At 38.8% G+C, this 25,637-nt stretch overlaps 1 protein-coding gene and 1 pseudogene across 18 annotated transcripts in view; one reads left to right on the forward strand and one right to left on the reverse strand.

Moving 5' to 3' along the window:
* The window catches only part of KDM4C (lysine demethylase 4C), a 457,231-nt gene that overhangs the window by 380,949 nt on the left and 50,645 nt on the right, over positions 1 to 25,637 (reverse strand). For 17 of the 18 annotated variants that reach the window (XR_004676204.1, XR_004676205.1, XM_034987990.1 and 14 more), the window contains one exon: positions 14,796 to 14,910. Coding sequence is in view for 14 of the 18 variants with exons in the window: in XM_034987990.1 (XP_034843881.1) it covers positions 14,796 to 14,910 (115 nt within the window). In the remaining 4 variants the exon portion in view is untranslated. Of the gene's footprint in view, positions 1 to 3,651; positions 3,960 to 14,795; positions 14,911 to 25,637 lie in introns of those variants that run through there. The other variant, XM_034988005.1, reaches the window with a different exon arrangement.
* LOC117999080 lies at positions 24,503 to 25,382 on the forward strand (annotated as a pseudogene).

Below are 25,637 nucleotides of genomic sequence, written 5' to 3' on the forward strand. Positions count from 1 at the left end.
TTTATTTATTTGGGTCCTTTCTCTTTTCTTTTCCTTTTTTTTTTTAAGATTTTTACTCATTAGGACCCTGGGATCATGATCTGAGCCGAAGGCTGACGCTAAACAACTGAGCCACCCAGGCGCCCTTTTCTCTTTTCTTTTTGATAAGAACCAGCTCCTAATTCTGTTGATCTGTTCTACTAGGTTTTTTTATTTCGATATCATTGATTTCTGCTCTAATCTTTATTTAATTTCTCTTCTCCTGTGGGCTTTAGGCTTTATTTGCTGTTCCTTTTTCCAGCTCCTTTAGATGTAAGGTTAGGTTGTGTATTTGAGATTTTACTTGCTTCTTGAGAAGGCCTATGCTGCCATATACTTCCCTCTTGGGACCAGCTTTGCTGCATCTATCTTGGGGTATATCTATACACAGTTACCTCGGTTTATTCACTCACCACTAAATTATAAACCTTTTCCTAACCTCTATTCTATTATATGTATTACTTCATGTCTACAACAGTTTGTATCATTATTTTCCTTTGTAACACATACATTGTTTTACATTCTTTGCTATAATTTTAAAAAACACTGGAAAATAATTTTGATAAACATTGACCCATATTTCTGATCATTTCTAAAACAGATTCTAGAAGCCGAAGGTATGGATCAATAGTTCCTTTTTCATAGTAGAATTACGTGAATCTTTCTATTCTATTTATAAAATTCCTCTTTAAAAAAAAAAAATACCTGCTTCCATGTCTTTAAAAGCCGTAATAAAGACGAAATCTAGATTATATTCATCTTCATTTTTTAAAAAATGGGAAAGAGTGGGGCCAAGGTGGGAATGGAGCTTCAAATGGACATGCCTTATAGAAGTACTATTATAAACCTGCAGGCAAGGCCAGGGCTGCAATGGCAACAGGAGCTTGCTTCTGAAGATACTAAACATCCAGTGAAGACCCTGGAAGATATTAACCCAAGAGAGAAAGAGGTCCAGAGTACACAACTCAGTTCAAAGTTCTAATCGTCCTTCCTGGTGACAGTGTAGAATAGTAGGAAGAGAACAGGAAAAGGGGCCTCCCAGCTCCACCACTAAGTAAGTGTCATCTTGGATAAATCCTATTTTAATCTGAGGTTCTTCATCTAAAAATGCGTTAGCTATATCAGATGATTTCCAAGACTCCTTCCAGGTGAAATCATCAATGATTCTATGATCACCAGTCAAATTCAGCAATAAAACTCTGGTTTTTCACCTTTGGCCTTCATGTTCTTGCCCCTTCAGTAATTCCTATTGCTGCTTCCCTAATACTTTCCCAACAGATATCTGCCCCTCTGGGCCTACTGATCATCTAGTACCCACAGAACACTTAGTATCCTCACCCCTCATCATGGCTCATATGTCTGATGGCCACTATACCTTTAATTCTCACCGTATGTCAGTCCCCAGGAAGCTTAACCTCTTTATACTCTTAAGGTGCATAGTATTCATGCCAGCTATGGAGGACCTAGTTTGCACTATATGTGTTATTTATCCCTTGGGCAAACCTTTCATGACTCTCCAGCTAACTAGGAGGCACCTTGCACTGGCAAAGACTTGCTATCCTGACATTTCTCATACTTCCACAAACCACTCGCAGCATGGGACTCTACACATATTTCTGATTTATCAATTTAGCACTGTATTGAACATGTAAGTATACTTTAATTGTGAAGTTTAACCATTGATACATAAAGAGAAGACTTAAAGAAAAATGACTAATTCTATCCAAATCCTATCCAGCCCAAAATCATTTCCAACATAAGATCAGATGGTTTTTTCCATGAACATGCTGAGGTCAGTAACTGCTTATCTCAAGTGGCAGCCTAGCCTGTTTTGGGCAATTGTGTTCTTCAGAAAGTTCTTCCAGAGACAAAATTGATGTTCTCACAGTGATCCCCCTAACCCTCTCACATGGAATACACTTGAGGGCGGTGGCCGTGTACTCTGAGGTCACCCTACATCTGAGCTTTACATGTTTTCCACTGTCAGTTCCTGTATAATCCTGGCATGCTGCTCTAGCAACAGCCCTCTAAAAACACAGCTTCCAGAACTGATGGAACATTCTAGATGAAATATGACTAGTGAATTCGAAGTACCATCACCTCCCCTGTCTGGATGGCATAATATGGGATCATTCACTGAAGATCAGCCATAATATGCTGGCAGATAAGGAATTTTGATTAACTGAAAATCTGAAAGTCAAAATCCTATAAGCCAATCTCTTTCTTTGCACCAAAACATGTCTGGAATGATGACATTTTACCTTGGATGTGAAAATTACACACACAGTGTTCTGGCTTCAAATTATTTCTTATTTCAAGAGAAATGATATACTGACATGATACAAATACAAAATGGAAAGGAACTTTGTTAGTGACTCAGTTTAAACTGTTTAACTTCATTTGGAAACCCTCAGCCTTAGATAAATTTGTTGTCCAAGTGCACCATCTGGTGGGTAAAGGTATTTAAGCTTCCCCATTGTGAGAAGAAAAAAATATATCATTTATAAGGCTAAAGATGCAGCTAAAACTAAAATCTTAGTATGAAAAGATTCCCATGCTTTAGCCAAAAGCTTTCTTATAGAGAGGCTGTTGATAAAATTATAATACCAAAGAAATCTGGAACTCGTAAAACTGCACTATCAAAGAATCCAGTTCACCTTCTTCAAGAAATGTTGCTCATCATGAAACAAACATTTTTAATCTGGGAGGAACCTCAGAGAGCAGTTAATTCAATCACTTCCCTTTACAGATGAAGACTCCAAGGCAAAGACAGGGCTTTCTTGAAAGTCACAGCTAGGGATAGCAGGCATTGATTATGTAAGTAAATAGAGCAAATATTCTGTACTGTTTAATAATGGCCTTCTATTTCAAGAGGCTGTGCAGGAAAGGCAGGAAATAAGGCAGCCAGTGTCTGCGGCAAAGTGCCACTCTCTTGGGTTGACAATAATCTGGCCACCCCACTATGGACTGTGGCCTACCCAACAATGATCTCTGCAAGAACAGGAGTTGTCTTACCCTCCCTGCCTCCACAGCCTGCCTGCATCCCTCTTCACCTTAGATTTATGTTCCCCCCCTCCCCTGAGAAAACCATCCTACCAATAAAAATAAGACAGATAAAATAAATGTTAAATCACCCTGTTGAAGAACATCTATCAAAGTGGGAAAGCGTTCACAATGCGTTAAAATGGGAGAAGAAAAAAAAAAACCAAGTATGTTCACTATGATACCATATCTGTAAAAAACAAACAAGCAAACAAAAAAACAAACAAACAAACAAAAAAACACAGTTCTCAGGCATTAAGTAGAGAACAAACATTGGAAAGAAATACACTAAATGTTTTTGACAGCTAATGTCTTTGAATGCCAGGATTTATTAGTGATTTCAATTTTTTTCTCTTATACAATGCTTTCCAAATTTTTTATCCTTAACATTTATATCAACAAAAAGTTACTTTTACCTTAAACATTTATGTATTTATACTCACAGACACTAAAGAAAACTGGCAAAAAAATATTGGAAATAGGACCCCAAATACACATCCATCTACCCAGTACATAAATAGCAGGGAAAAAAAATTCTCCAGCTCTCAAGGAGAAATATACAGTATAAGACACTGTATTTTTGTCTTAAGGCTTACCACAGTTTTTCAAAATGCTTTTAATTTTCTATCAATTGTATATTAATACCTGGATGACTAGCAAATTAACATTGAGGGATAATCTCAGAAATATAATTTCTTTAAAATATTTTATATATTTTGAGACTTAAGGACTTGAATTCACATCCTAAGTGTGAATTTTCTGCTTGTAAAATTTTGCCTGAGTTATATGACAGAATATGTGGCATGATGTTCCCCAAAGAACTCCATGGCTTCCATGATGAGAACCACTGTCTCCTAATGTGATTCAGTCTTTGAAGTGTATATCAGGAACGCAGTTACCTGAAGGTCAGTAACAAGAATGGAACACTGTTATTTTATCTTAAGATCCCTGCATCATCTATGTAAACTGAGATCAGAAAAGGAATCTTTTTTTTTATTCTTATGTTAATCCCCATACATTACATCATTAGTTCTAGATGAAGTGTTCCATGATTCATTGTTTGTGCATAACACCCAGTGCTCCATGCAGAATGTGCCCTCCTCAATACCCACCACCAGGCTAACCCATCCTCCCACCCCCCTCCCCTCTAGAACCCTGTTTGTTTTTCAGAGTCCATCGTCTCTCATGGTTCGTCTACCCCTCTGATTTCCCCGCTTCATTCTTCCCCTCCTGCTACCTTCTTCTTCTTCTTCTTTTTTTTTTTCTTAACATATATTGCATTATTTGTTTCAGAGGTACAGATCTGAGATTCAACAGTCTTGCACAATTCACAGTGCTTACCAGAGCACATACCCTCCCCAGTGTCTATCACCCAGTCACCCCATCCCTCCCACCCCACCCCCCACTCCAGCAACCCTCAGTTTGTTTCCTGCAATTAAGAATTCCTAATATCAGTGAGATCATATGATACATGTAGAAAAGGAATCTTTTGCTAAATATCTTAAGGTAACAGTTTTCAAGTGTTGTCTGGGGACCACTGGCAAACACCCAGATCCCATTCGGGTCTGTGGCATCAAAACTGTCTTCATAATTATACCAACACATCATTTGCTTTTCATTCTCATTCTCATTTCATGACAGTAGAGTCGAGTTTTCCAGAGGCTACATGACATCACCACAGACTAAATGCAGACACAAGTATATGAATTCAGAGGTCTTCTATTAAGCTAGACATTAGGGATTTGGAAAATGTAAAATAATGCCACCCCTTTCACCAAACGTTTTGTGTTGGAAAGTATAGTCATTTTTTAATAAAAATATGTATGTTATTATATAATGGATTATTCTTAAATACTTTCAAATATTCTCAGTTTCAGTTTTAATTTCTAATAAAGTAAACAAGGATAGATATAACCTACAAAAGAAAAGCTCTTTGAGGTCCACAATAAATTATTAGAAGTATAAAGGGGACCTGAGACCAAAAAGTTTGAGAACCACTGCCTCAGGGTATTAGTGTTCAGAAAAACACATACTGGGGAAGATAACTCTAACTTGTCCCTCTTCCTCTTCAGAGCACTTTCCAAGCCTCTTGCTGTGACTAGTTCATCTTATAGACCATTATCTGATCACAGTTCCTAAAACATGATTCTGATCCTATCACTTCCCTACTAAAATAATCTCAAACAGTTCAAGATGTACAGAGCAATAACCAAAAACATACGAGAAACTCCATGATTTGTCCTCAGACTATTTTTTAAAAGTCATACACTCACCAATTCTACAATTATTTCAGTACATTCTCTGCAGCAGACACTATGATAGGAGCTGGGACTGAAGAGTCTGTGAGAAATAACACCTGCCATCACTGGACTAAGAGTCTACTGAGGAAGAAATAGTCACATAAATACAGGTATCCTTAATTTTCTATATTCATTTTCTAAATTTGCTATAATTATATATATATTTTTTACCCCAAATTCACTATCCACATCAAAAACTCTATATAATGACTCTGAATGTCCACCAACAGAATCATTTTGGTTGTACACAAATCTAGGTAAGGAGTGTGGATAACAGTTCAGTTTTATCTCAAATGTTCTCCCTAAAGGATTATGCCAATCATGCCTTGTGCCCATATTAAATGTACTGAGCATCAATGCTATCATCATCCCATCATTATTAATGAAAATATTTTCTGAGAATGTAGAAATGACTTACAAAAAAATAAGTGAGCATAAGAAACTTAGAGAAGCCCACACATCAGAAAGAGTTGGAAGTGATGGGGCATACTGAGGGAAGGAAGCACATAAGGCATGAACCAGACAGCCTGGGCGATGGAGGAGGTGGGTGAGGCTTAGGGGCAGAGCTGTCTGTCACCATTCAACAAAGGGAAAACTTTGCAAAGAGGACTCTCTTGAAGACAGACAATATTCTTGGGGATCCTTCTAGTGTTACAAATTAGGAAGACAATAGCCAGCTTAAACAAAGCATATGGAACTTCGTTTTAAACCTCGATTCAATGAACCATTATCATCATTAACACATTATACTATATGACAGGTGTTGCTAGAAATGCAGCCCTAAATAGCACACAGAACACAAGACTGACTGTCTCACTCTAAAATAATGTCGATGCCTGTGCTTTACTCTCACACACAGAACAAAGAGATGCATGTTGTCTTCAAAGATCTGTGGAAATACACTTGGCTACTGGCTATCTCAGAAATGTCCTAGCTTCTGTCTTTCCTACAGATACCTGTTGACTTTCATGTCCGTTAGCCAAATTGGAGCATCCCACACAGTTACAGGACATTTTCTCCCTGTTCCTCTTCAATCTTTATATCTTTGTTTCCTGAAGAAACTCTCATGCTTCTTTTAACAGAAAGCTAATTTGTAAATGTATAGTTAGCAAAGGCTAGTTAAAACTTTCTTTATAATGGATGAGCCCAGGGTGCCTGGGTGGCTCAGTTGGTTAAGTGTCTACCTTCAACTCAGGTCATGATCTCAGAGTCCTGGGATCAAGTCCCACTTCGAGTTCCTTGCTCAGCGGGGAGTCTGCTTCTCCCTCTCCCTCTACCCCTCCGCTCGTGCTCTCTCTCTCACAAATAAATAAATAAAATCTTTAAATTAATTAATTAAATGCTTAAATATATATACATACATATATATATATACACATACATACATACATATATATATATAAAATGGACGAGCCCTTAGTGAAGCCTAACAACAAAAATTCAGATCTTATGACTTTTTTTTTTTTTAAAGATTTTATTTATTTATTTGAGAGAGTGAGAGTGAGAGAGAGCATGAGAGGGGAGAGGGTCAGAAGGAGAAGCAGACTCCCCACTGAGTGGGGAGCCCGATGTGGGATTCAATTCTAGGACTCTAGGATCATGACCTGAGCCAAAGGCAGTCGCTTAACCAACTGAGCCACCCAAGTGCCCCCAGATCTTAGGACTCTTAAGCTTATGTTACTGTTACCAAGGAGTCATCTAGGGCCACCCAAGAACACAAGTTGCTCTATGTCTAAGTTCAGGAACATCTTAAATTACAGAAAATTCCTGACATAATTAAACACCTCAATTTCATTGTCTCAAGGTATCAGTGTAGTCAATATATATGAATCTCATTCTCCTGAGAACATTCAGAATTTTATTTATACCCCATTTATCTCAAAAACGTTTTAAGCATCCTTCCCCAAGTACATAATTATGCCTCTGTATTAGGGATTGGCAAACTTTTTCTGCAAAGGGCCAGACAGTAAATATTTTAGCTTTTGTGGGCCATACAATCTCTGTCACAACTACTTAATTCTGCCACTGTAGTGAAAAAAAAAAAAAGCCATAATATAAATGAATGAACTAGGCTATGCTCCAATAAAACTTTATAAAGACAAACAACAGACAGAATCCGACTGCCTAACTCTGCTCTGCATCATACACCCAAAGGCTGGGTTGTGTCACCATATGCCTTTGATAGTCTTGGTATTGCAACTGAAAAAACAGTAACTTGCTTAAATCATGTGCTGTTACTACTGCCACAGGCTACTGCCCATGGTACAGACTGATACTCTTTCGTATACCCTAAGGAAATCAAGCTCTGAAAGAAGCGGCAGAATGAAAGAGGTGCCAAGACTCATGCCCTAGATCTGCTAGCCCTTCTCCCTTTACTATTAGGGCTGACTGTCCTCAACTAGTCCTTCATGAACACCCTCACCCCTAATTCCTGTGTTTTGTCCAAGCCTGATCATCACTAAAATGGCGCCCCCTGTGCCACTGAAAAGATTTGCCTGGTGCTGCAAGACAAACATCTGAGCAGGAGGGGCCACTATAGCACCACAGGTCTGAGTCCATATCCACAGCCCTGTCTGCAGCCTGGGGCAGATCTCTTCCCCTTAGATCCCATTATTCCAGGCCAGCCTCACCCTCCTCAAGCCAGTGTTGAGAAAAAAGCCTCAGAATTCAGTAAAAATACAGAGACTATTACGTGTGGTCTTACCCTCAAATCTGTCCAGCTCCTGCCCCATCCTCCTTTCTGCCTCCTTTACCTGACTTGAACTTACTCATCTAGGTCCAGTTCAAATGTTCTCTCTCCTCCAGCAAGTGTTCCTTCAGTGCCAAGTCTGCTCTAAGTGTCTCTCCTCCCAGCTCCCTAGAACCCTACACTTGCCTTTATTGCCAAGCTCATTACACTTTACTGCCCCTCTAAGCCTATGAATTACTTGAGAACGAGGATCCTTATTCATCTCTGCACCCTGCACAAATTGTTTCGCTTACCTCCCCACACCCTCTCCAAGAACTCCCAGCCTCACCAAAAAAAAAAAAAAAATGCTATGGTTTTTCGATCATTCTACTAAAAAGGAAATGGCCATAACTAGAAAGTAGGGGGAAAAGTGAACTACAATTTGATGACTATAATTCCTTCCAAAATAATGCCATAAACCATACCAAACCAGTTCCCAATACAATTTAAATATTGAGCCAGGGGCACCCGGGTGGCTCAGTCGTTAGGCGTCTGCCTTCAGCCCAGGTCATGATCCCAGGGTCCTGGGACTGGGCCCCGCATCAGGCTCCCTGCTCAGCGGGAAGCCTGCTTCTCCCTCTCCCGTGCCCCCTGCTTGTGTTCCCTCTCTCGCTGTGTCTCTCTCTGTCAAATAAATAAATAAAATCTTTTAAAAAATAAATAAATAAATAAAAAATAAATATTGAGCCAAACAGTTAAACAATTCAAGGACACAACAGTAAAGAGCAAAACAATACATGGGCTTTTTCAATGCACATTCATTGTGATGATTTCAAATGTTACTGACAGTCGTGGGTTATTAGTACACTCACTCTTCATCACTTTCTTTAATGCACTCTCTCTCTTGTTACTCTCCATCTACCTCAAGAGGGCAAAAACAAGTTGTTTTTCAATTGTTTGAATTAAGGTGTCATGAGTGTGACTGGTTTGTTTACCAGTAGCAGTTTACAACATCTCTCTTGTCTCTCTTTATGCTAAAAAAGCTTTGAAAATGTCAGCTCAACTCTGGAGCTACGAAATGTTCCTGCAGAGCCACACAAATTCCATAAAATACTATGCCTTGTAGGTCCTACCAAAATGACAGATTCCTGACTTCAGAACATGGAAATGATGATGCTTTAAAACTGCATGTTTACAAACCAGTGCATTTTGTTCATTTGGATTTTCATAACTAAAGTTACTCAAATCTGAATTCTAAAGTCAATGTTCCCTTAAAGCAATGCCAATGTGTAACTGGTTTTCAAATACAAGCAATACATTGATAAGCACAGCAAACCAAAGTCCATCAGCCTCTTCTGTGCCATCAACAATTATTGTATTTTACTATCAAATAGGGAAAGCTAGTTCAGGGCATCTTTATGTTAATTGTTCTGGAAACTGTCCCAAATATGCTGCTTCTAACTCTAAATTATATATGCAAAAAGGAACAAAGAGGTCAACGATCCCAAAGAGTGGTTAGAAAAAAATACCTTAAACTGAGTTTTATTTTATTTTAGAGCACTAAGACACGCAACCTCTCAGCCCAGAATCTAGATGAGTCCTCAGCTCAATCTTCCTCTTGGAAGTCTAAAAACTTGCCAGTATACCACGCAGAAGAAACCAGAGAGACGGCACAAAATAAACCATTAGTTCAGGGGAAATTTGTGGTTGACAACAACCTAGTTTCACACATTTCTACAACTATGAGACTAACTATACACAACTGCTTGCTTAAAACTGGTATGGAAGATAAGAAGAGCACCTGGCAGCCCCTCAACTAGCCTAGGAACTTTGGAAATATCTCCTTAGGTCCCATGTATAAAATGCCAACAGCATTTACTCTGCCTTACCCATTCCAATGGAAATCCCACAGAAGTGGTTTAAGACAAGGTGCCATGTTCTGTAAGGAAGCCTAACTGTTAATGGCACTCATTTTCCCAAATATAAGTAACCATAACATGTTAAACTTAAAAACAGATTTGTTATTGGGCACCTGGGTGGCGTAGTCAGTTAAGCGTCTGACTCTTAGTTTGCATTCAGGTAATGATCTCAGGGTCCTGAGATCAAACCCTGCATTGGACTCTATGCTCAGCTTGGAACTCTCTCTCTCTCTCCCTCTGTCTCTCTCTCTCAAATAAATAAATCTTTAAAAAAAATAGATTTGTTATCACTAAAGAATAAATCAGTAAGAATACACTAGAATTGAAATACCAAAAAAATACAGCAATAATCTGGGGCACCTGGGTGGCTCAGTCAGTTAAGCATCTGCCTTCATCTCAGGTCATGATCTCAGGATTCTGGGATCGAGCCTTGAGTCTGAGTAGGGAGCCTGCTTCTCCCTCTCCCTCTGCCCCTCCCCCCACTGCTCGTGCGCTCTCGCTCTCTCAATAAATAAAATCTTTAAATATATATATATAGCAACAATCTAATACAAGACATAATTTGGCAATCCAAACATGGTGGGAACTAGAATACACTAAAGAATCCTCTAAAGAGCAATATTAGAAAAACTGTTAAAATCTCCTTGGTTCTTTGGGGAAACATATACTAACATGCAAACACGTGCATACACACACATACACACTCACATAAAAGGAAAAGCCAAAGGAAATCTTAAAGAGGTTGTTTGTGTTTGGTAAGCTTATGAGTAATTTTTATTTTCTTCTTCATATTTTTCTATATTTTTTCAATTTTCTACATGAGTATATACTACTTTAATAAATAATAAATTCTCAACGTAGAATTCACTTATATTAATGAAAACCCAGAAGGAGAATGGGGAATGTTTTCTCTTTTTTTAACTTTAATATTTCAAACATATACATATTTAAAATGTCATGTATCTATCATCTAGCTTCAATTACCAATATTTTGCCAACCTTCTTTCAACTATATCCAATCATCTTATTTTCTAAAGTATTTTAAAAGCAAATCCCAACCCCATGTCACTTAACCTGCATATATTTAAATATGTATCTTTAATAAATATATATGTGTGTGTGTATATATATGTGTGTGTATGTATATATATATACATATATACACACACATACATATATAGCCACCATGCCATCATTACATCTAATAGAACAATAATTCCACAGTATCATCTAATATCTAGTCCATATTCAAAAATAAGAATGGTCCTTTGGGCACCTGGGTGGCTCAGTTGATTAAGTGTCTGCCTTCAGCTCAGGTCATGATCCCGGGGTCTTGGGATGGAGTCCTGCGTGGGGCTCCCTGCTCAGTCAGGAGTCTGCTTCTCCCTTTGCCTCTCCCCCCTGCTCATGTGTGCATTCTCTCTCTCTCTCTTTCTCTCTCTCCCCCTCCCTCTCTCGCAAAAATAAATAAATAAAATCCTTAAGAAAAAATGGTCCTTTCAATTTAGAAACCCATCTAGGGGTACCTGGGTGGCACAGTCGGTTAAGCATCCGACTCTTGGTTTCAGCTCAGGTTGTGATCTTAGGGTCATGAGGTGGAGCCCCCTTGTCAGGCACCATGCTCAGCACAGAGTCTGCTTAAGTTTCTCTCTCCCTCTCCCTAAGCCCCTCCCCCCTCTTCTCTCTCTAAAATAAATAAATCTTGGGGCGCCTGGGTGGCTCAGTTGGTTAAGCGACTGCCTTCGGCTCAGGTCATGATCCTGGAGTCCCTGGATCGAGTCCCGCATCGGGCTCCCTGCTGTCAGCAGGGAGTCTGCTTCTCCCTCTGAACCTCCCCCCTCATGCTCTCTCTATCTCATTCTCTCTCTCAAATAAATAAATAAAATCTTTAAAAAAAATAATAAATAAAATAAAATAAATAAATCTTTTTAAAAAAAGGGGGGGGGGCACCTGGGTGGCTCAGTCGGTTAAGCGTCTGCCTTCAGCTCAGGTCATGATCCCAGGGTCCTGGGATCGAGCCCCGCATCAGGTTCCCTGCTCGGCAGGAGGCCTGCTTCTCCCTCTCCCACTCCCCCTGCTTGTGTTCCCTCTCTCGCTGTCTCTCTGTCAAATAAATAAATAAAATCTTTAAAAAAAAAAAAAAAAGAAATCCATCTAGAAAATTTTAAATTGTGCCACTACCTCATACCCAGAATGCATAAAGAACTATAAATCAGTAAGAAAAGCAAGACACAAAAGAAAAATATTCAAAAGGCTTAAAAAGGCACCTCAATAAAAGGGAAAATCCAAACAGCTAATGAACATAAGGAAAAAAATCATAACGCAACTTAAAACCACAAGTTACTACTACACACACCCAACAAAATGGCTAAATGTAAAAGAATGACAATACCAAGTATTAGGTAGGATGTGGAGCACTAGGAACTCAAAAACACTACTATAAGAAGGTACAAACTGAAAAACAGTTTTCTTCTAAAGCTAACCATACGCATACCCTATAACCACTACTAGGCGTACATCCAATATAAACACATGCTTCCATATCCAGGGAAACGTGCTGAACATTCATGAAAGTTTTGCACATAAAAGCCAAAACTAGAAGCAATCAACATGACCACAGCAGAACAATAAATGCACTGTGGAACATTTATACAATAGAATAACATACTGTAAAGAAAATGAATGAACAATAGCTACAGTGCAGAAAAAGCTTATAAATGTTTATAATGCATGAAAGAAGCCAGGCATAAAAGAATACACACTGAATGATTCTCCTAGTTATATAAAATTCAGAAACAGGGTATAATTAACTACATATTTAAAGAGAAGAAGTATATGACTGCCATAAAGTCAGAATAGTGACTATCTTTGGAGAAAAAAGGGAAGACCATGATCAGTGAAGAAGGTGTGCAGGGGAACTCTAGGGTACTTGAGGTCAGTGATGGTACACAGGTGTTCACCTTGCAAAAATTTATGAAGCTTTAAGTTATGTTTTATGCACTTTCCTAGCTTTCAAAACATAGAAAGTTTAAAAATACTATAATAATAGATTCAGGCAAATATTATCAATGGATGTAAATTCACTAGATGAAAGGCTGCTGGAATACAGGATATTCATCTAGTCTCTAAGCATCACCCTATAAATCTCTTACTAATTATAAAGAGAAATCCTTGACCAGATCCTTCAGATGAGGGAAAAAATTTATATATATATTATTGGCAAAATTAGTATCCCATGAATATGATCTATATATTAAATGATATACTAATGTTAAATTGCCTTGGCATTTTTGTTTTTGTTTTTGTTTTGTTTTTGTTTTTTTGTTTTTTAAGATTTTATTTATTTGACAGAGACACAGCAAGAGCAGGAACACAAGCAGGGAGAGTGGGAGAGGGAGAAACAGGCTTCCTGCTGAGCAGGGAGCCCGACGTAGGACTCGATCCCAGGACCCTGGAATCATGACCTGAGCCAAAGGCAGACGCTTAACGACTGAGCCACCCAGGCGCCTTAATTGCCTTGTTATTAAAACACACGTAATAATTAAAGGAGAACTGTCATAATGTCTGCAACTTACTTTCAAATGTTATAGCAGATAGAAACACAGAGAAAGAGGGGCACCTGGGTGGCTCAGTTGGTTAAGTGACTGCCTTCGGCTCAGGTCATGATCCTGGAGTCCCTGGATCGAGTCCCTGGATCGAGTCCCGCATCGGGCTCCCTGCTCGGCAGGGAGTCTGCTTCTCCCTCTGACCCTCCTCCCTCTCATGCTCTCTGTCTCTCATTCTCTCTGTCTCAAATAAATAAATAAAATCTTTAAAAAAATAAAAAATTAAAAAATTAAAAAAAAAGAGATAAAGAGAGACAACGGCAGAGCAATGGAAAAAACAAAGGAAATGAGGCAAATATTAACAACTGGAGAATCTAGGTGGAGTATCCAAGTGTTCACTGCACTACTTCAACCTTTCAGTATGTAAGACATTTCCCAAAATAAAACAAGGAGAGAGGGAATAAAAGGTTTCAAAAAGGAAGAACAGCAATAGCAACAAAAGACAGAGTTTACATGTATTAGGAGGAGACAAAAAGGACTGGATTATTTCTAGTATATTATAGTCTCACGAAAAATAACTGGAAAGACTGTAATAATATGTACTTTTTAAAAAAGAGAAAAATCAGTGCGCCTGGGTGGCTCAGTTGGTTGAGTGTGGGACTCTTGATTTTGGCTCAGGTCATGATCTCAGGTCCTGAGATCTAGCCCCCACACCCCATAGGCTCCATGCTCAGCAAGGAGTCCACTTGGGATTGATTCTCTCTCTCCCTCTCCCTCTGCCCCTCCCCACACACATGCATGTGCACACTCTCTCTCTAAAATAAATAAATCTTTTTTAAAAAATAAATAAATAATAAGAAAATCTTTCACAATTTGTGGAAAACAGGAGACAGTCTGTTCAAATATAACTTTTTTAAATGACTAGGGGAAAACTACTAGAAGAACGCATATTAAAATACTGTTTTTTGCCTTAAGGTGGTAGTATTATGGATAATATTTCCTGTTTCCCAAATATCTTTATAATGTGTTTTACTTAAAAAAATTTTAGTGTAATTTAAATATTAGCCAGATAACCACATAATATATTACTGTCGAACAATTTCAGGTATCTGTACCATTTGCTGGTTTCAATCTGAAAAATACCAACAACAGAAATCCTACTGATAACATCTTGATTTCCCCTTATCCTATGAGGAATTATGGATCACACAAAGCATAACAAAGGACTACTTCTCAAGTGCCTAAAACGGTAACAAAAATAGGAAATCTGCCCTTTACAAAACCCATTACAGTATAAATATACCTCATCATATATGCTCCCATTAATGTCTGCACCATAGATAGGTGCCACAAAAGTTAAGTTCTTCCAGTACTTGCGCTCCAAATCTTCATAATCCAAGTATCTTGGAGTACAGTATCTGCAAAAGGTAAATGAAAAGAGTACAAACCAATACGACGATATAAGATTTTCCCCACCCATATCACTTAAATCACTTTCCAAACAAAATTTTATCAAAATGAAAACAATGCAGCAACTCATGTTGTCAAATCTAACAAGCAAATATACAAATGTATTTACCATGGATCTCTGGATATTCTAAATATTCCTAAATAACTCTAAATAATAACTTCATATATTTTACTAATAAGGAAAATACTCTCATGAAAGTATCAAATATAGAAGGAGAAGAGTTAAAAACTCATTATTTTATCTTTCAAATTATTTTCTAAAATCTTTAACCAATTATTCTATACTAGTAAATTTTATAGACTTAACATGCAAAAGATAAGACATCTATAGAAAAATTGACCAAAAATAATTTCACTAAAAGTCAAGGAAAGCAAAACCAAAATAAGATACTTTGCAACCATTAGATTGGCAAATGCTTAACATATTAATGGTAGGAAAGAATGAGACCTCTCTCACACAGCTGGAATGAAAGTATAAAGTAGTACAAACTTTCCAGAGTATAATTTTTTACACATATCAAAACCTTTAAAAAATGTGTATCTTCAACCCTAAAATCCAACTCTGGAAATTCATTCTAACAATGCAGAGGCATATACAATGATACATGACCTGGGATGTTTGCTCCAGTATTAACTGAAAACTCAAACTAATGTCGTCCAACTACAAGGACTAAGTTAAATAAAATACAGAATACAAAATAAGGTAATCTTTCTATGTATTGATATTAATATTTTTCCACAATGAACTAAGTAGGTTATAGAATGGTGAATATACTATGATAATATTTATGTAAAAAAAATCTATAACTGGGGGAAATCGGAGGGGTAGATGAACCATGAGAGATGATGGACTCTGAAAAACAAACTGAGGGTTCTAGAGGGGAGGGGGGTGGGAGGATGGGTTAGCCTGGTGGTGGGTGTTGAGGAGGGCACATTCTGCATGGAGCACTGGGTGTTATGCACAAAAAATGAATCATGGAACACTACATTTAAAACTAATGATGTAATGTATGGGGATTAACATAAGAATAAAAAAAAAGAAAAAAGAAAAAATATCTATAATTGTACTCAAAAGGCCAAAAAGAAATATATACCATATTATTAATATTAATGGTTATCTTTCACATTGGAATTACAGAAAAGCAGACTTCTCTGTATTATTTGGATTGTGAACAAATAATTTTATATTAATACACACACAAAAAACAGTATTTCTACATGAAAAAAGAAATCAGCGAAACAAGAAAGTAATGAAACAGGTTTTTTAGCAGTAAAAAGAGTGTTTAGCAGCAGTAGCAATCCCCATAAAGCCTACTGACATTCTATTATAGATTTAACAACTGTAGAACAATCAAAATCAATACCCACTATACTGGGACCCCAAACTAGTTACCCAAGCATTAAGCAAGAAAACCAAACAAATTAACAACTGTATCTGAAATATAGAATAGTTTGCTGATTTACCCAAAACATTAGAATCTCAACAGTGCTGTGAATTGTGTAAGACTGTTGAATCACTGACCTGTACCTCTGAAACAAATAATACCTTATACGTTAAGAAGAAGAAGAAGATAGCAGGAAGGGAAGAATGAAGGGGGGGGAATTGGAGGGGGAGACGAACTATGAGAGACTATGGACTCTGAGAAACAAACTGAGGGTTCTAGAGGGGAGGGGGGTGGGGTATGGGTTAGCCTGGTGATGGGTATTAAAGAGGGCAAGTACTGCATGGAGCACTGGGTGTTACACGCAAACAATGAATCATGGAACACTACATCAAAAACTAATGATGTAATGTATGGTGATTAACATAACATAATAAAAAAATAATAAAAATAAATAAATAAAAAGAGTTAAAAAACAAACAAAAAAAGAATCTCAACAGGACAGCCAAAAATAAAAAGGATGGGCATGAAAGCATCATTAACTCCACTGTATTCCACCACTTCAATTAGTAGGTTCCAACAGTAATAAGAATTCTAGGCAAGCTAACCAGAGGTCATACTCGTGACAAAGGTAACAGACATACTGTTTATTATGCCTTACAGAGAAATTTGTTGTATTTTTAAATACTAAAGTCCTAACTTGTGTTTCACTATAAGAGACCCAAAGAATCTATCACTATATACTACTCAATCATGATCAATTTTAACTACCTATAACTCTAAAAAAGAAACATATGGTTCAGTATTGGCTACTGAGGTTAAATTCTAAGATCTGTGAATATAGTATTTGTTGACTGAATGAATAATGATTCTAAACTTGGAAAAAAAAAAAAAAAAGTGACCAGTTCACTCAGTTGGTGCCCAATTCTAATGAAAGCTGGCTACAGATTCCATCCCTAATAGATTGTCAGTCACAGCTGTCCCAGGGCGCCTGGGTGGCTCAGTCGTTAAGCATCTGCCTTCTGCTCAGGTCATGATCCCAGGGTCCTGGGATCGAGCCCCGCAACCGGCTCCCTGCTCAGCGGGAGGCCTGCTTCTCCTTCTCCCACTCCCCCTGATTGTGTTCCCTTTCTCACTGTGTCTCTCTCTGTCAAATAAATAAAATCTTAAAAAAAAAAAAATCCCAGCTGTCCCACAAATCCAGTATCAATTTTCTCAAAAGCAATCCAACCATTCCTTTTTCCCAGAACCTTTTATTCACTGTATTACAATTGTTAAGAGATGAGTCTCCAGGACCAGCCTGCCTAGAGTTTTGAATCCAGGCTTTGCCATGTATGAGCTATGTAATCCTGGGCAAGAGACTGAATTTCTCTGGACCTCAGTTATTCCTCTATAAAACAGGGATAATAACAGTTGAATTACTGTGAGGACTCCATTACATAATTATGTAAAGCACATAGCTCCATGCCTAGAATAAAGTATAGATCAGTAATGTAAGTGATACAAGAGAGTATTTAAAGTTTTATAGGGGCGCCTGGGTGGCTCAGTTGGTTAAGCGACTGCCTTCGGCTCAGGTCATGATCCCAGGGTCCTGTGATCGAGTCCCACATCGGGCTCCCGGCTCAGTGGGAAGCCTGCTTCTCCCTCTGACCCTCTCCCCTCTCATGCTGTTTCTCCCTCGCTCACTCTCAAATAAATAAATAAATAAATAAATAAATAAATAAATAAATAAATAAAATCTTTAAAAAAATAAAGTTTTATAGTAGAACTATGTTGGAGGTCTCTAGATTTTCTTTGAACTAAGTTGTGTTATTAACCAAATGAGCATGTTATCCTGTCTACTGTTTACACCAAGCACATTATGCACTGTGCACCTATGCAAGGGCATATACTGAATGAAGGAAAACAGATGAGCAAAAAAAACAGGAGAATGCCTCCTGCTTCCCATGAAAATTAACTCCATCTCAGGACCATCCTATAACTATTATGAACACTACTCGACCCGACTACAGCTGTAAGTGAACAAGCAAGAGCCTTGGATTGAGGCTTAGAAACCCAGTTCACGGACATTTGAAATAAATTTCCCACATGGAATTGGCAGAGGAAATATAAAAAGAATTTTCAAAGGTATTTTTTTTCCTAGGAATCTTCATTTTATTTTTTTCTCTCCAAATTCCTATTTAAATTCTAGTTAGTCTACATATAGAGTAATATTGGGTTCAGAAGTAGAATTCAGTGATTCATCACTTACATACAGCACCCAGAGTTCATCATAACAAATGCCCTCCTTAATACCCATCACCCATCTAGCCCATCCCCCACCCACCTCCCTCCATCAACCCTCAGTTTGTTCTCTATCATAAAGAGTCTCTTATGGTTTGCTTCCCTCTTTTTTTTTTTTTTCCCTTCCCATACGTTCATCAGTTTTGTTTCCTAAATTCCATATAAGAGTGAAATCATATGGTATTTGTCTTTCTCTGACCAACTTATTTCACTTAGCATAATACACTCTAGCTCCATCCACATCATTGTGAATGACAAGACTTTTTTGATGGCTGAGTAATATTCCATCATATGTATGTATATGTATGTATGCTGTCGAAAAATAAAATCTTAAAAAAAAGTACAAAAATTTATAAAGAAAAAAAAAAGTTGGGTAAATGTGCTTCCACAATCTTGTTTCAATAGCATTACACTAATAAGTGGCTAAAAGAGTTCTTAAAGTGTTTGAATGCAAACCAGTCCAGTCTATGATAAAAGTTTCACATTCTCAATAAATGAGATCTAAAACAATGAGGCTTTACTAGTGCCTATCAAAAATTCAAAATGGGCATAGGGGCGCCTGGGTGGCTCAGATGGTTAGGCGTCTGCCTTCGGCTCAGGTCATGATTCCAGGGTCCTGGGATCGAGCCCCGCATCGGGCTTTCTGCTCGGCAGGGAACCTGCTTCTCCCTCTCCCTCTGTCTCCCCCCTGCTCATGCTCTCTCTCTCTCCGTATCTCTGTGTCTCAAATGAATAAATAAAATCTTTAAAAAAAAAAAAAAAATTCAAAACGGGCACCTGGGTGGCTCAGTTGGTTAAGCGACTGCCTTCGGCTCAGGTCATGATCCTGGAGTCCAGGGATCAAGTCCCGCATCAGGCTCCCTGCTCAGCAGGGGGTCTGCTTCTCCCTCTGACCCTCTTCCCTCTCGTGCTCTCTGTCTCTCATTCTCTCTCTCTCAAATAAATAAATAAAATCTTTAAAAAAAAAATTCAAAACAAGGGACTCACATGAAATATAAAACTTTTGGGGTGAGTCCAAGATGGCAGAGGAGTAGGAGACCTAAATTTCGTCTGTCTGAGGAATTCAGCTAGATAGCTATCAAACCATTCTGAACACCTATGAACTCAACTAGAGATCAAAGAAAAGAATAGCAGCAATTCTATGAACAGAAAAGCGACCACTTTCTGCAAGGTAGGACGTGCAGAGAAGAAAATCTGAGGCGATAAATGGGAAGATAGACAGCAGCGGGGAGGGAGCCTCCCTCAGCCAGCTACTGGCAAGTGATAGAGCAGTGGAGCACAAAACTGGAACTTGTAGAAGTCCACTCCAGTGATGGACGTCACTCTGGTGGCTAACCAGGGGGTGGAACCCTTCCTGGGACAGTGGTCTCAGGACCCTCAGGGTCACAGGAAAACTGGGGGTGCCTGAGTGCGACAGAGCTCCCAGGTATCGGAGCAGGGAAGCCGGCTGCAAAGAGAGAGCCAAGGAGTGGGCTCTCAGCTCGGGGTTGTCATAAACTGTGATCTTCGGCATAGTTGGGTCCCTGGGTCCCGACAAGCAGCAAAACCAGGGAGACTCCCCTTCTTCCCCTGGGAGGAGTGGCACAGGAGCATGCTACAGGAATCTGCTGGGTTTGGAGACTCCAAATGGGGCCCTGTGCCAAAAATATAAATGCTCAGACACAGGCTGGGTGAGCACAGAGTGCAGACAGAGACCATGGAGACAGGAATGATTGACTGCTTTTCTCTGAGCACTCACTGAGAAGTAGGGCCCCAAGCTCTCTGCCCCTCTAGGGCCAGGGACTGGGAGGCTGCCATTTTCATTCGCATACTCTAAAGCTGTGCAGAAAGCTTCAGGGAACAAAAGCTACAGAGAGCAAACCAAAGCAGATTCCTTAGCCTGGCCCCTGGCAAGGACAGTGCAATTCCACCTGGGGCAAAGACATTCGAGAATCAATGCAACAGGCCCCTCCCCCAGAAGATCAGCAAGAATATCCAGCCAAGACCAAGTTTATGGATCAATGAGAACTGCAAAACTCCAGTGCTAGGAAAATACAGCACATAGAATTCATGGCTTTTTCCCCATGATTCTTTAGTCTTTCAACTGCAATTTTTTTAATTTTCTTTATTTTTTTTTTAATTTTTCTCCTTTCTTCTTTCAACCAACTTCATATCAAATCTGTTTTTAAAATCCTTTTTAATTTTCATTATTATAGTCATATTCTATCCCTTCATTGTATTTAACCTTATTTTTGTGCATGTGTGTGTGTGTGTATGTATACATATATATAAAAGTTTTTCTTTCTTTAAAATTATGGGATGCAGTTTCTTCTAAAGAACCAAAATATGCCCTAAATCTAGTGTATGGCTCTATTCTATTCACCCGCCTAATCACATTCTCTCTTTTTTCTTCTTCTTTCTTTTTTCAAACAACTTCTTATCAATTCCTTTTTCAAAATCTTTTTTTAATTTCCATTTTTACAGTTGTATGCCACCTCTTCCTTGTATTTAACCTTCTTTTTGTATATATATAACTTTTTCTTTCTTTAAAACTTTGGGATGCAACAACTGTTCAAAATCTTTGGGATGCAGCAAAGGCAGTCCTAAGAGGGAAGTATATAGCAATACAAGCCTTTCTCAAGAAACAAGAAAGATCTCAAATACACAACCTAACCCTACACCTAAAGGAGATGGACAAAGAACAACAAATAAAGCCTACACCCAGAAGAAGAGAAATAATAAAGATAAGAGCAGAAATCAATGAAATAGAATCCAAAAGAACAGTAGAACAGATCAACGGAACTAGGAGCTGGTTCTTTGAAAGAATTAATAAGATTGATAAGCCAGACTTACCAAAAAGAAAAGAGAAAGGACCCAAATAAATAAAATCATGAATGAAAGAGGAGCGATCACAACCAACACCAAAGAAATACAAACAATTATAAGAACATATTATAAGCAACTATATGCCAGCAAATTAGACAATCTGGAAGAAATGGATGTACTCCTAGAGTCTTATAAACTACCAAAACTGAACTAGGAAGAAATAGAAAGCATGAACAGGCCCATAACCAGCAAGGAAATTGAAGCAGTAATCAAAAATATCCCAACAAACAAGAGCCCAGGGCCAGATGGCTTCCCAGGAGAATTCTACCAAACATTTCAAGAAGAATTAATACCTATTCTTCTGAAACTGTTCCAAAAAAGAGAAATGGAAGGAAAACTTCCAAACTCATTCTATGAGGACAGCATTACTTTGATCCCAAAACCAGACAAAGACCCCATCAAAAAGGAGAACTACAGACCAATATCCCTGATGAACATGAATGTAAAAATTCCCACCGAAACACTAGCCAATAGGATCTAACAGTACATTAAAAGGATTATTCATGACCAAGTGGGATTTATTCCTGGGCTGCAAGGTTGTTTCAACACCCACAAATCAATCAACATGATACAATACATTAATAAAAGAAAGGACAAGAACCATATGATCCTCTCAATAGATGCAGAAAAAGCATTTGACAAAGTACAGCATCCTTTCTTGACTAAAACTCTTCACAGTGTAGGGACAGAGGGTACATACCTCAATATCATAAAAGCCATCTATGAAAAACCCACAGTGAGTATCATTCTCAATGGGGAGAAACTGAGAGCTTTCCCCCTAAGGTCAGGAACATGGCAGGGATGTCCACTATCACCACTGCTGTTCAACATAGTATTAGAAGCCCTAGCCACAGCAATCAGACAACAGAAAGAAATAAAAGGCATCCGAATCAGCAAAGAAGAAGTGCAATCTTCACTCTTTGCAGATGATATGATACTTTATGTGGAAAACCCAAAAGACTCCACCCCAAAACTGCTAGAACTCATACAGGAATTCAGTCAAGTGGCAGGATATAAAATCAATGCACAGAAATCAGTGGTATTTCTATACACCACCAACAAGACAGAAGAAAGAGAAATTAAGGAGTCGATCCCATTTACAATTGCACCCAAAACCATAAGAACCTAGGAATAAATCTAACCAAAGAGGCAAAGAATCTGTACTCAGAAAACTATAGAATACTCCTGAAAGAAACTGAGGAAGACACAAAGAAATGGAAAAACATTCCATGCTCATGGATTGAAAGAACAAATATTGTGAAGATGTCTATGATACCTAGAGCAATCTACACATTTAATGCAATCCCTACCAAAATACCATCAACTTTTTTCACAGAAATGGAACAAATAATCCTAAAATTTATATGGAACCAGAAAAGACCCCGAAGAGCCAGAAGAATGTTGAAAAAGAAAAGCAAAGCTGGTGGCATCACAATTCCAGACTTCACAAAGTTTTTTTTTTTTTTTTTTTTTTACAAAGCTGTCATCATCAAGACAGTATGGTACTGGCACAAAACAGACACACAGATCAATGGAACAGAATAGAGAACTCAGAAATGGACCTTCAACTCTATGGTCAACTAATCTTTGACAAAGCAGGAAACAATATCCAATGGAAAAAGGACAGTCTCTTCAACAAATGGTGTTGGGAAAACTGAACAGCCACATGCAGCAGAATGAAACTGGACCATTTCCTTACACCATACAAAAAAATAGACTCAAAATGGATGAAAGACCTCAGTGTGAGACGGGAATCCATCAAAATCCTAGAGGAGAACACAGGCGGTAACCTCTTCGACCTCAGCCACAGCAAATTCTTCCTAGACACATCGCCAAAGGCGAGGGAAGCAAGGGCAAAAGTGAACTATTGGGACTTCATCAAGATAAAAAGCTTTTGCACAGCAAAAGAAACAGTCAACAAAACCAAAAGACGACTGGAGAGAATGGGAGAAGATATTTGCAAATGACATATCAGATAAAGGGCTAGTATCCAAAATCTATAAAGAACTTATCAAACTTAGCACCCAAGGAACAAATAATCCAATCAAGAAATGGGCAGAAGACATGAACAGACATTTTTCCAAAGAAGACATCCAAATGGCCAACACACACATGAAAAAGTGCTCAACATCGCTTGGCATCAGGGAAATACAAATCAAACCACAATGGGTTACCACCTCACACCAGTCAGAATGGCTAAAATTAATAAGTCAGGAAACGACAGATGTTGGCGAGGATGTGGAGAAAGGGGAACCCTCCTACACTGTTGGTGGGAATGCAAGCTGGTGCAGCCACTCTGGAAAACTGTATGGAGGTTCCTCAAAAAGTTGAAAATAGAGCTACCCTATGACCCAGCAATTGCACTACTGAGTATTTATCCCAAAGATAAAAATGCAGTGATCCGAAGGGGCACGTGCACTCCAATGTCTATAGCAGCAGTGTCCACAATAGCCAAACTATGGAAAGAGCCTAGATGTCCATCAACAGTTAAATGGATAAGGAAGATGTGGTATATATATACAGTGGAATATTACACAGCCATCATGAAATCCTGCCATTTACAATGATGTGGCTGGAACTAGAGGATAAGCAAAATAAGTCAATCGGAGAAAGACAATTATCATATGATCTCACTGATAGATATGTGGAATTTGAGAAACAAGGCACAGGATCATAGGGAAAGGTAGGGAAAAATGAAACAAGACAAAAGCAGAGAGGGAGACAAATCATAAGAGACTCTCAGGAAACAAACTGAGGGTTGCTGGAGTGGAGGGGGGTGGAAGGGATGGGGTGGCTCGGTGATGGACACTGGGGAGGGTATGTGTTGTGGGGAGCACTGTGTATTGTGTAAGACTGATGAATCACAGACCTGTACCCCTGAAACAAATAATACATTATATGTTAATAATAAAAAAAAAAAAAAAAAAAAAAAAGAGCCTTTTCTGCACTACCCAGGGAAGGGTCCATACGGCGTTGTTTTGCGTTCCTTTCATAACTTAAAAGGAAACTAATGTCCGGAGCCCTCGATGTCCTGCAAATGAAGGAGGAGGATGTCCTCAGATTCCTTGCAGCAGGAACCCACTTAGGTGGCACTAACCTTGACTTCCAAATGGAACAGTACATCTACAAAAAGAAAAGTGATGGTATCTACATCATAAATCTGAAGAGAAAGTGGGAGAAGCTTCTGCTGGCAGCTTGTGCCATTGTTGCCATTGAAAACCAAGCTGATGTCACTGTCACATCGTCCAGGAATAGTGGCCAGCGAGCTGTGCTGAAATTTGCTACTGCTCCTGGAGTTACTCCTACTGCCGGCCGCTTCACTCCTGGAATCTTCACTAACCAGAGCCAGGCAGCCTTCTGGGAGCCGAGACTTCTGGCGGTTACTGATCCCAGGGCTGATCACCAGCTTCTTACAGAGGCGTCTTATGTTAACCTGCCTACCATTGCTCTGTGTAACACAGACTCTCTGCACTATATGGACATTGCCATCTCTTACAACAAGGGAGCTCACTCAGTGGGTCTGATATGGTGGGTGCTGGCCAGGGAAGTTCTGCACATGTGTGGCACCATTTCCTGTGAACACCCATGGGAGGTCATGCTGATCTCTACTTCTACAGAGATCCTGAAGAGATTGAAAAGGAAGAGCAGGCCGCTGCTGAAAAGGCTGTGACCCAGGAGGAATTTCAGAATGAATGGATGGCTCCAGCTCCTGAGTTCACTGCTACTCAACCTGAAGTCGCAGACTGGTCTGAAGGCAAGCAGGGGCCCTTTGTGCCTATTCCGCAGTCCTCTACTGAAGACTGGAGCGCCCAGCCGACCACTGAAGACTGGTCTGCATCTCCCACTGCTCAGGCCACTGAATGGGTAGAACAACCACTGAGTGGTCTTAACCTGCTCTTCCACAAAGGCAAACAAAATGGAAATAAGTTTGCCAGAAAATAAACAGTTTGTAAAAGTCAAAAAAAAAAAAAAAGAAGAAGAAATATAAAACTTTCAATTCCTTTGGAATAGACACAGTGCTCCATAGCTGGAACTTTACATACAGAATTAAGATTCTTTAAGCACCATCAAGTACTGACTATGTCAAATATAAATTTAAAATTTTAAAAAGATATCAACTAAATTCATCCAAAGAGCTCAATTTC

Source organism: Mirounga leonina, unplaced genomic scaffold, assembly GCF_011800145.1.
Source record: "Mirounga leonina isolate KUSES-001 unplaced genomic scaffold, KU_Mleo_1.0 Mir_447, whole genome shotgun sequence".
Taxonomy (NCBI): domain Eukaryota; kingdom Metazoa; phylum Chordata; class Mammalia; order Carnivora; family Phocidae; genus Mirounga; species Mirounga leonina.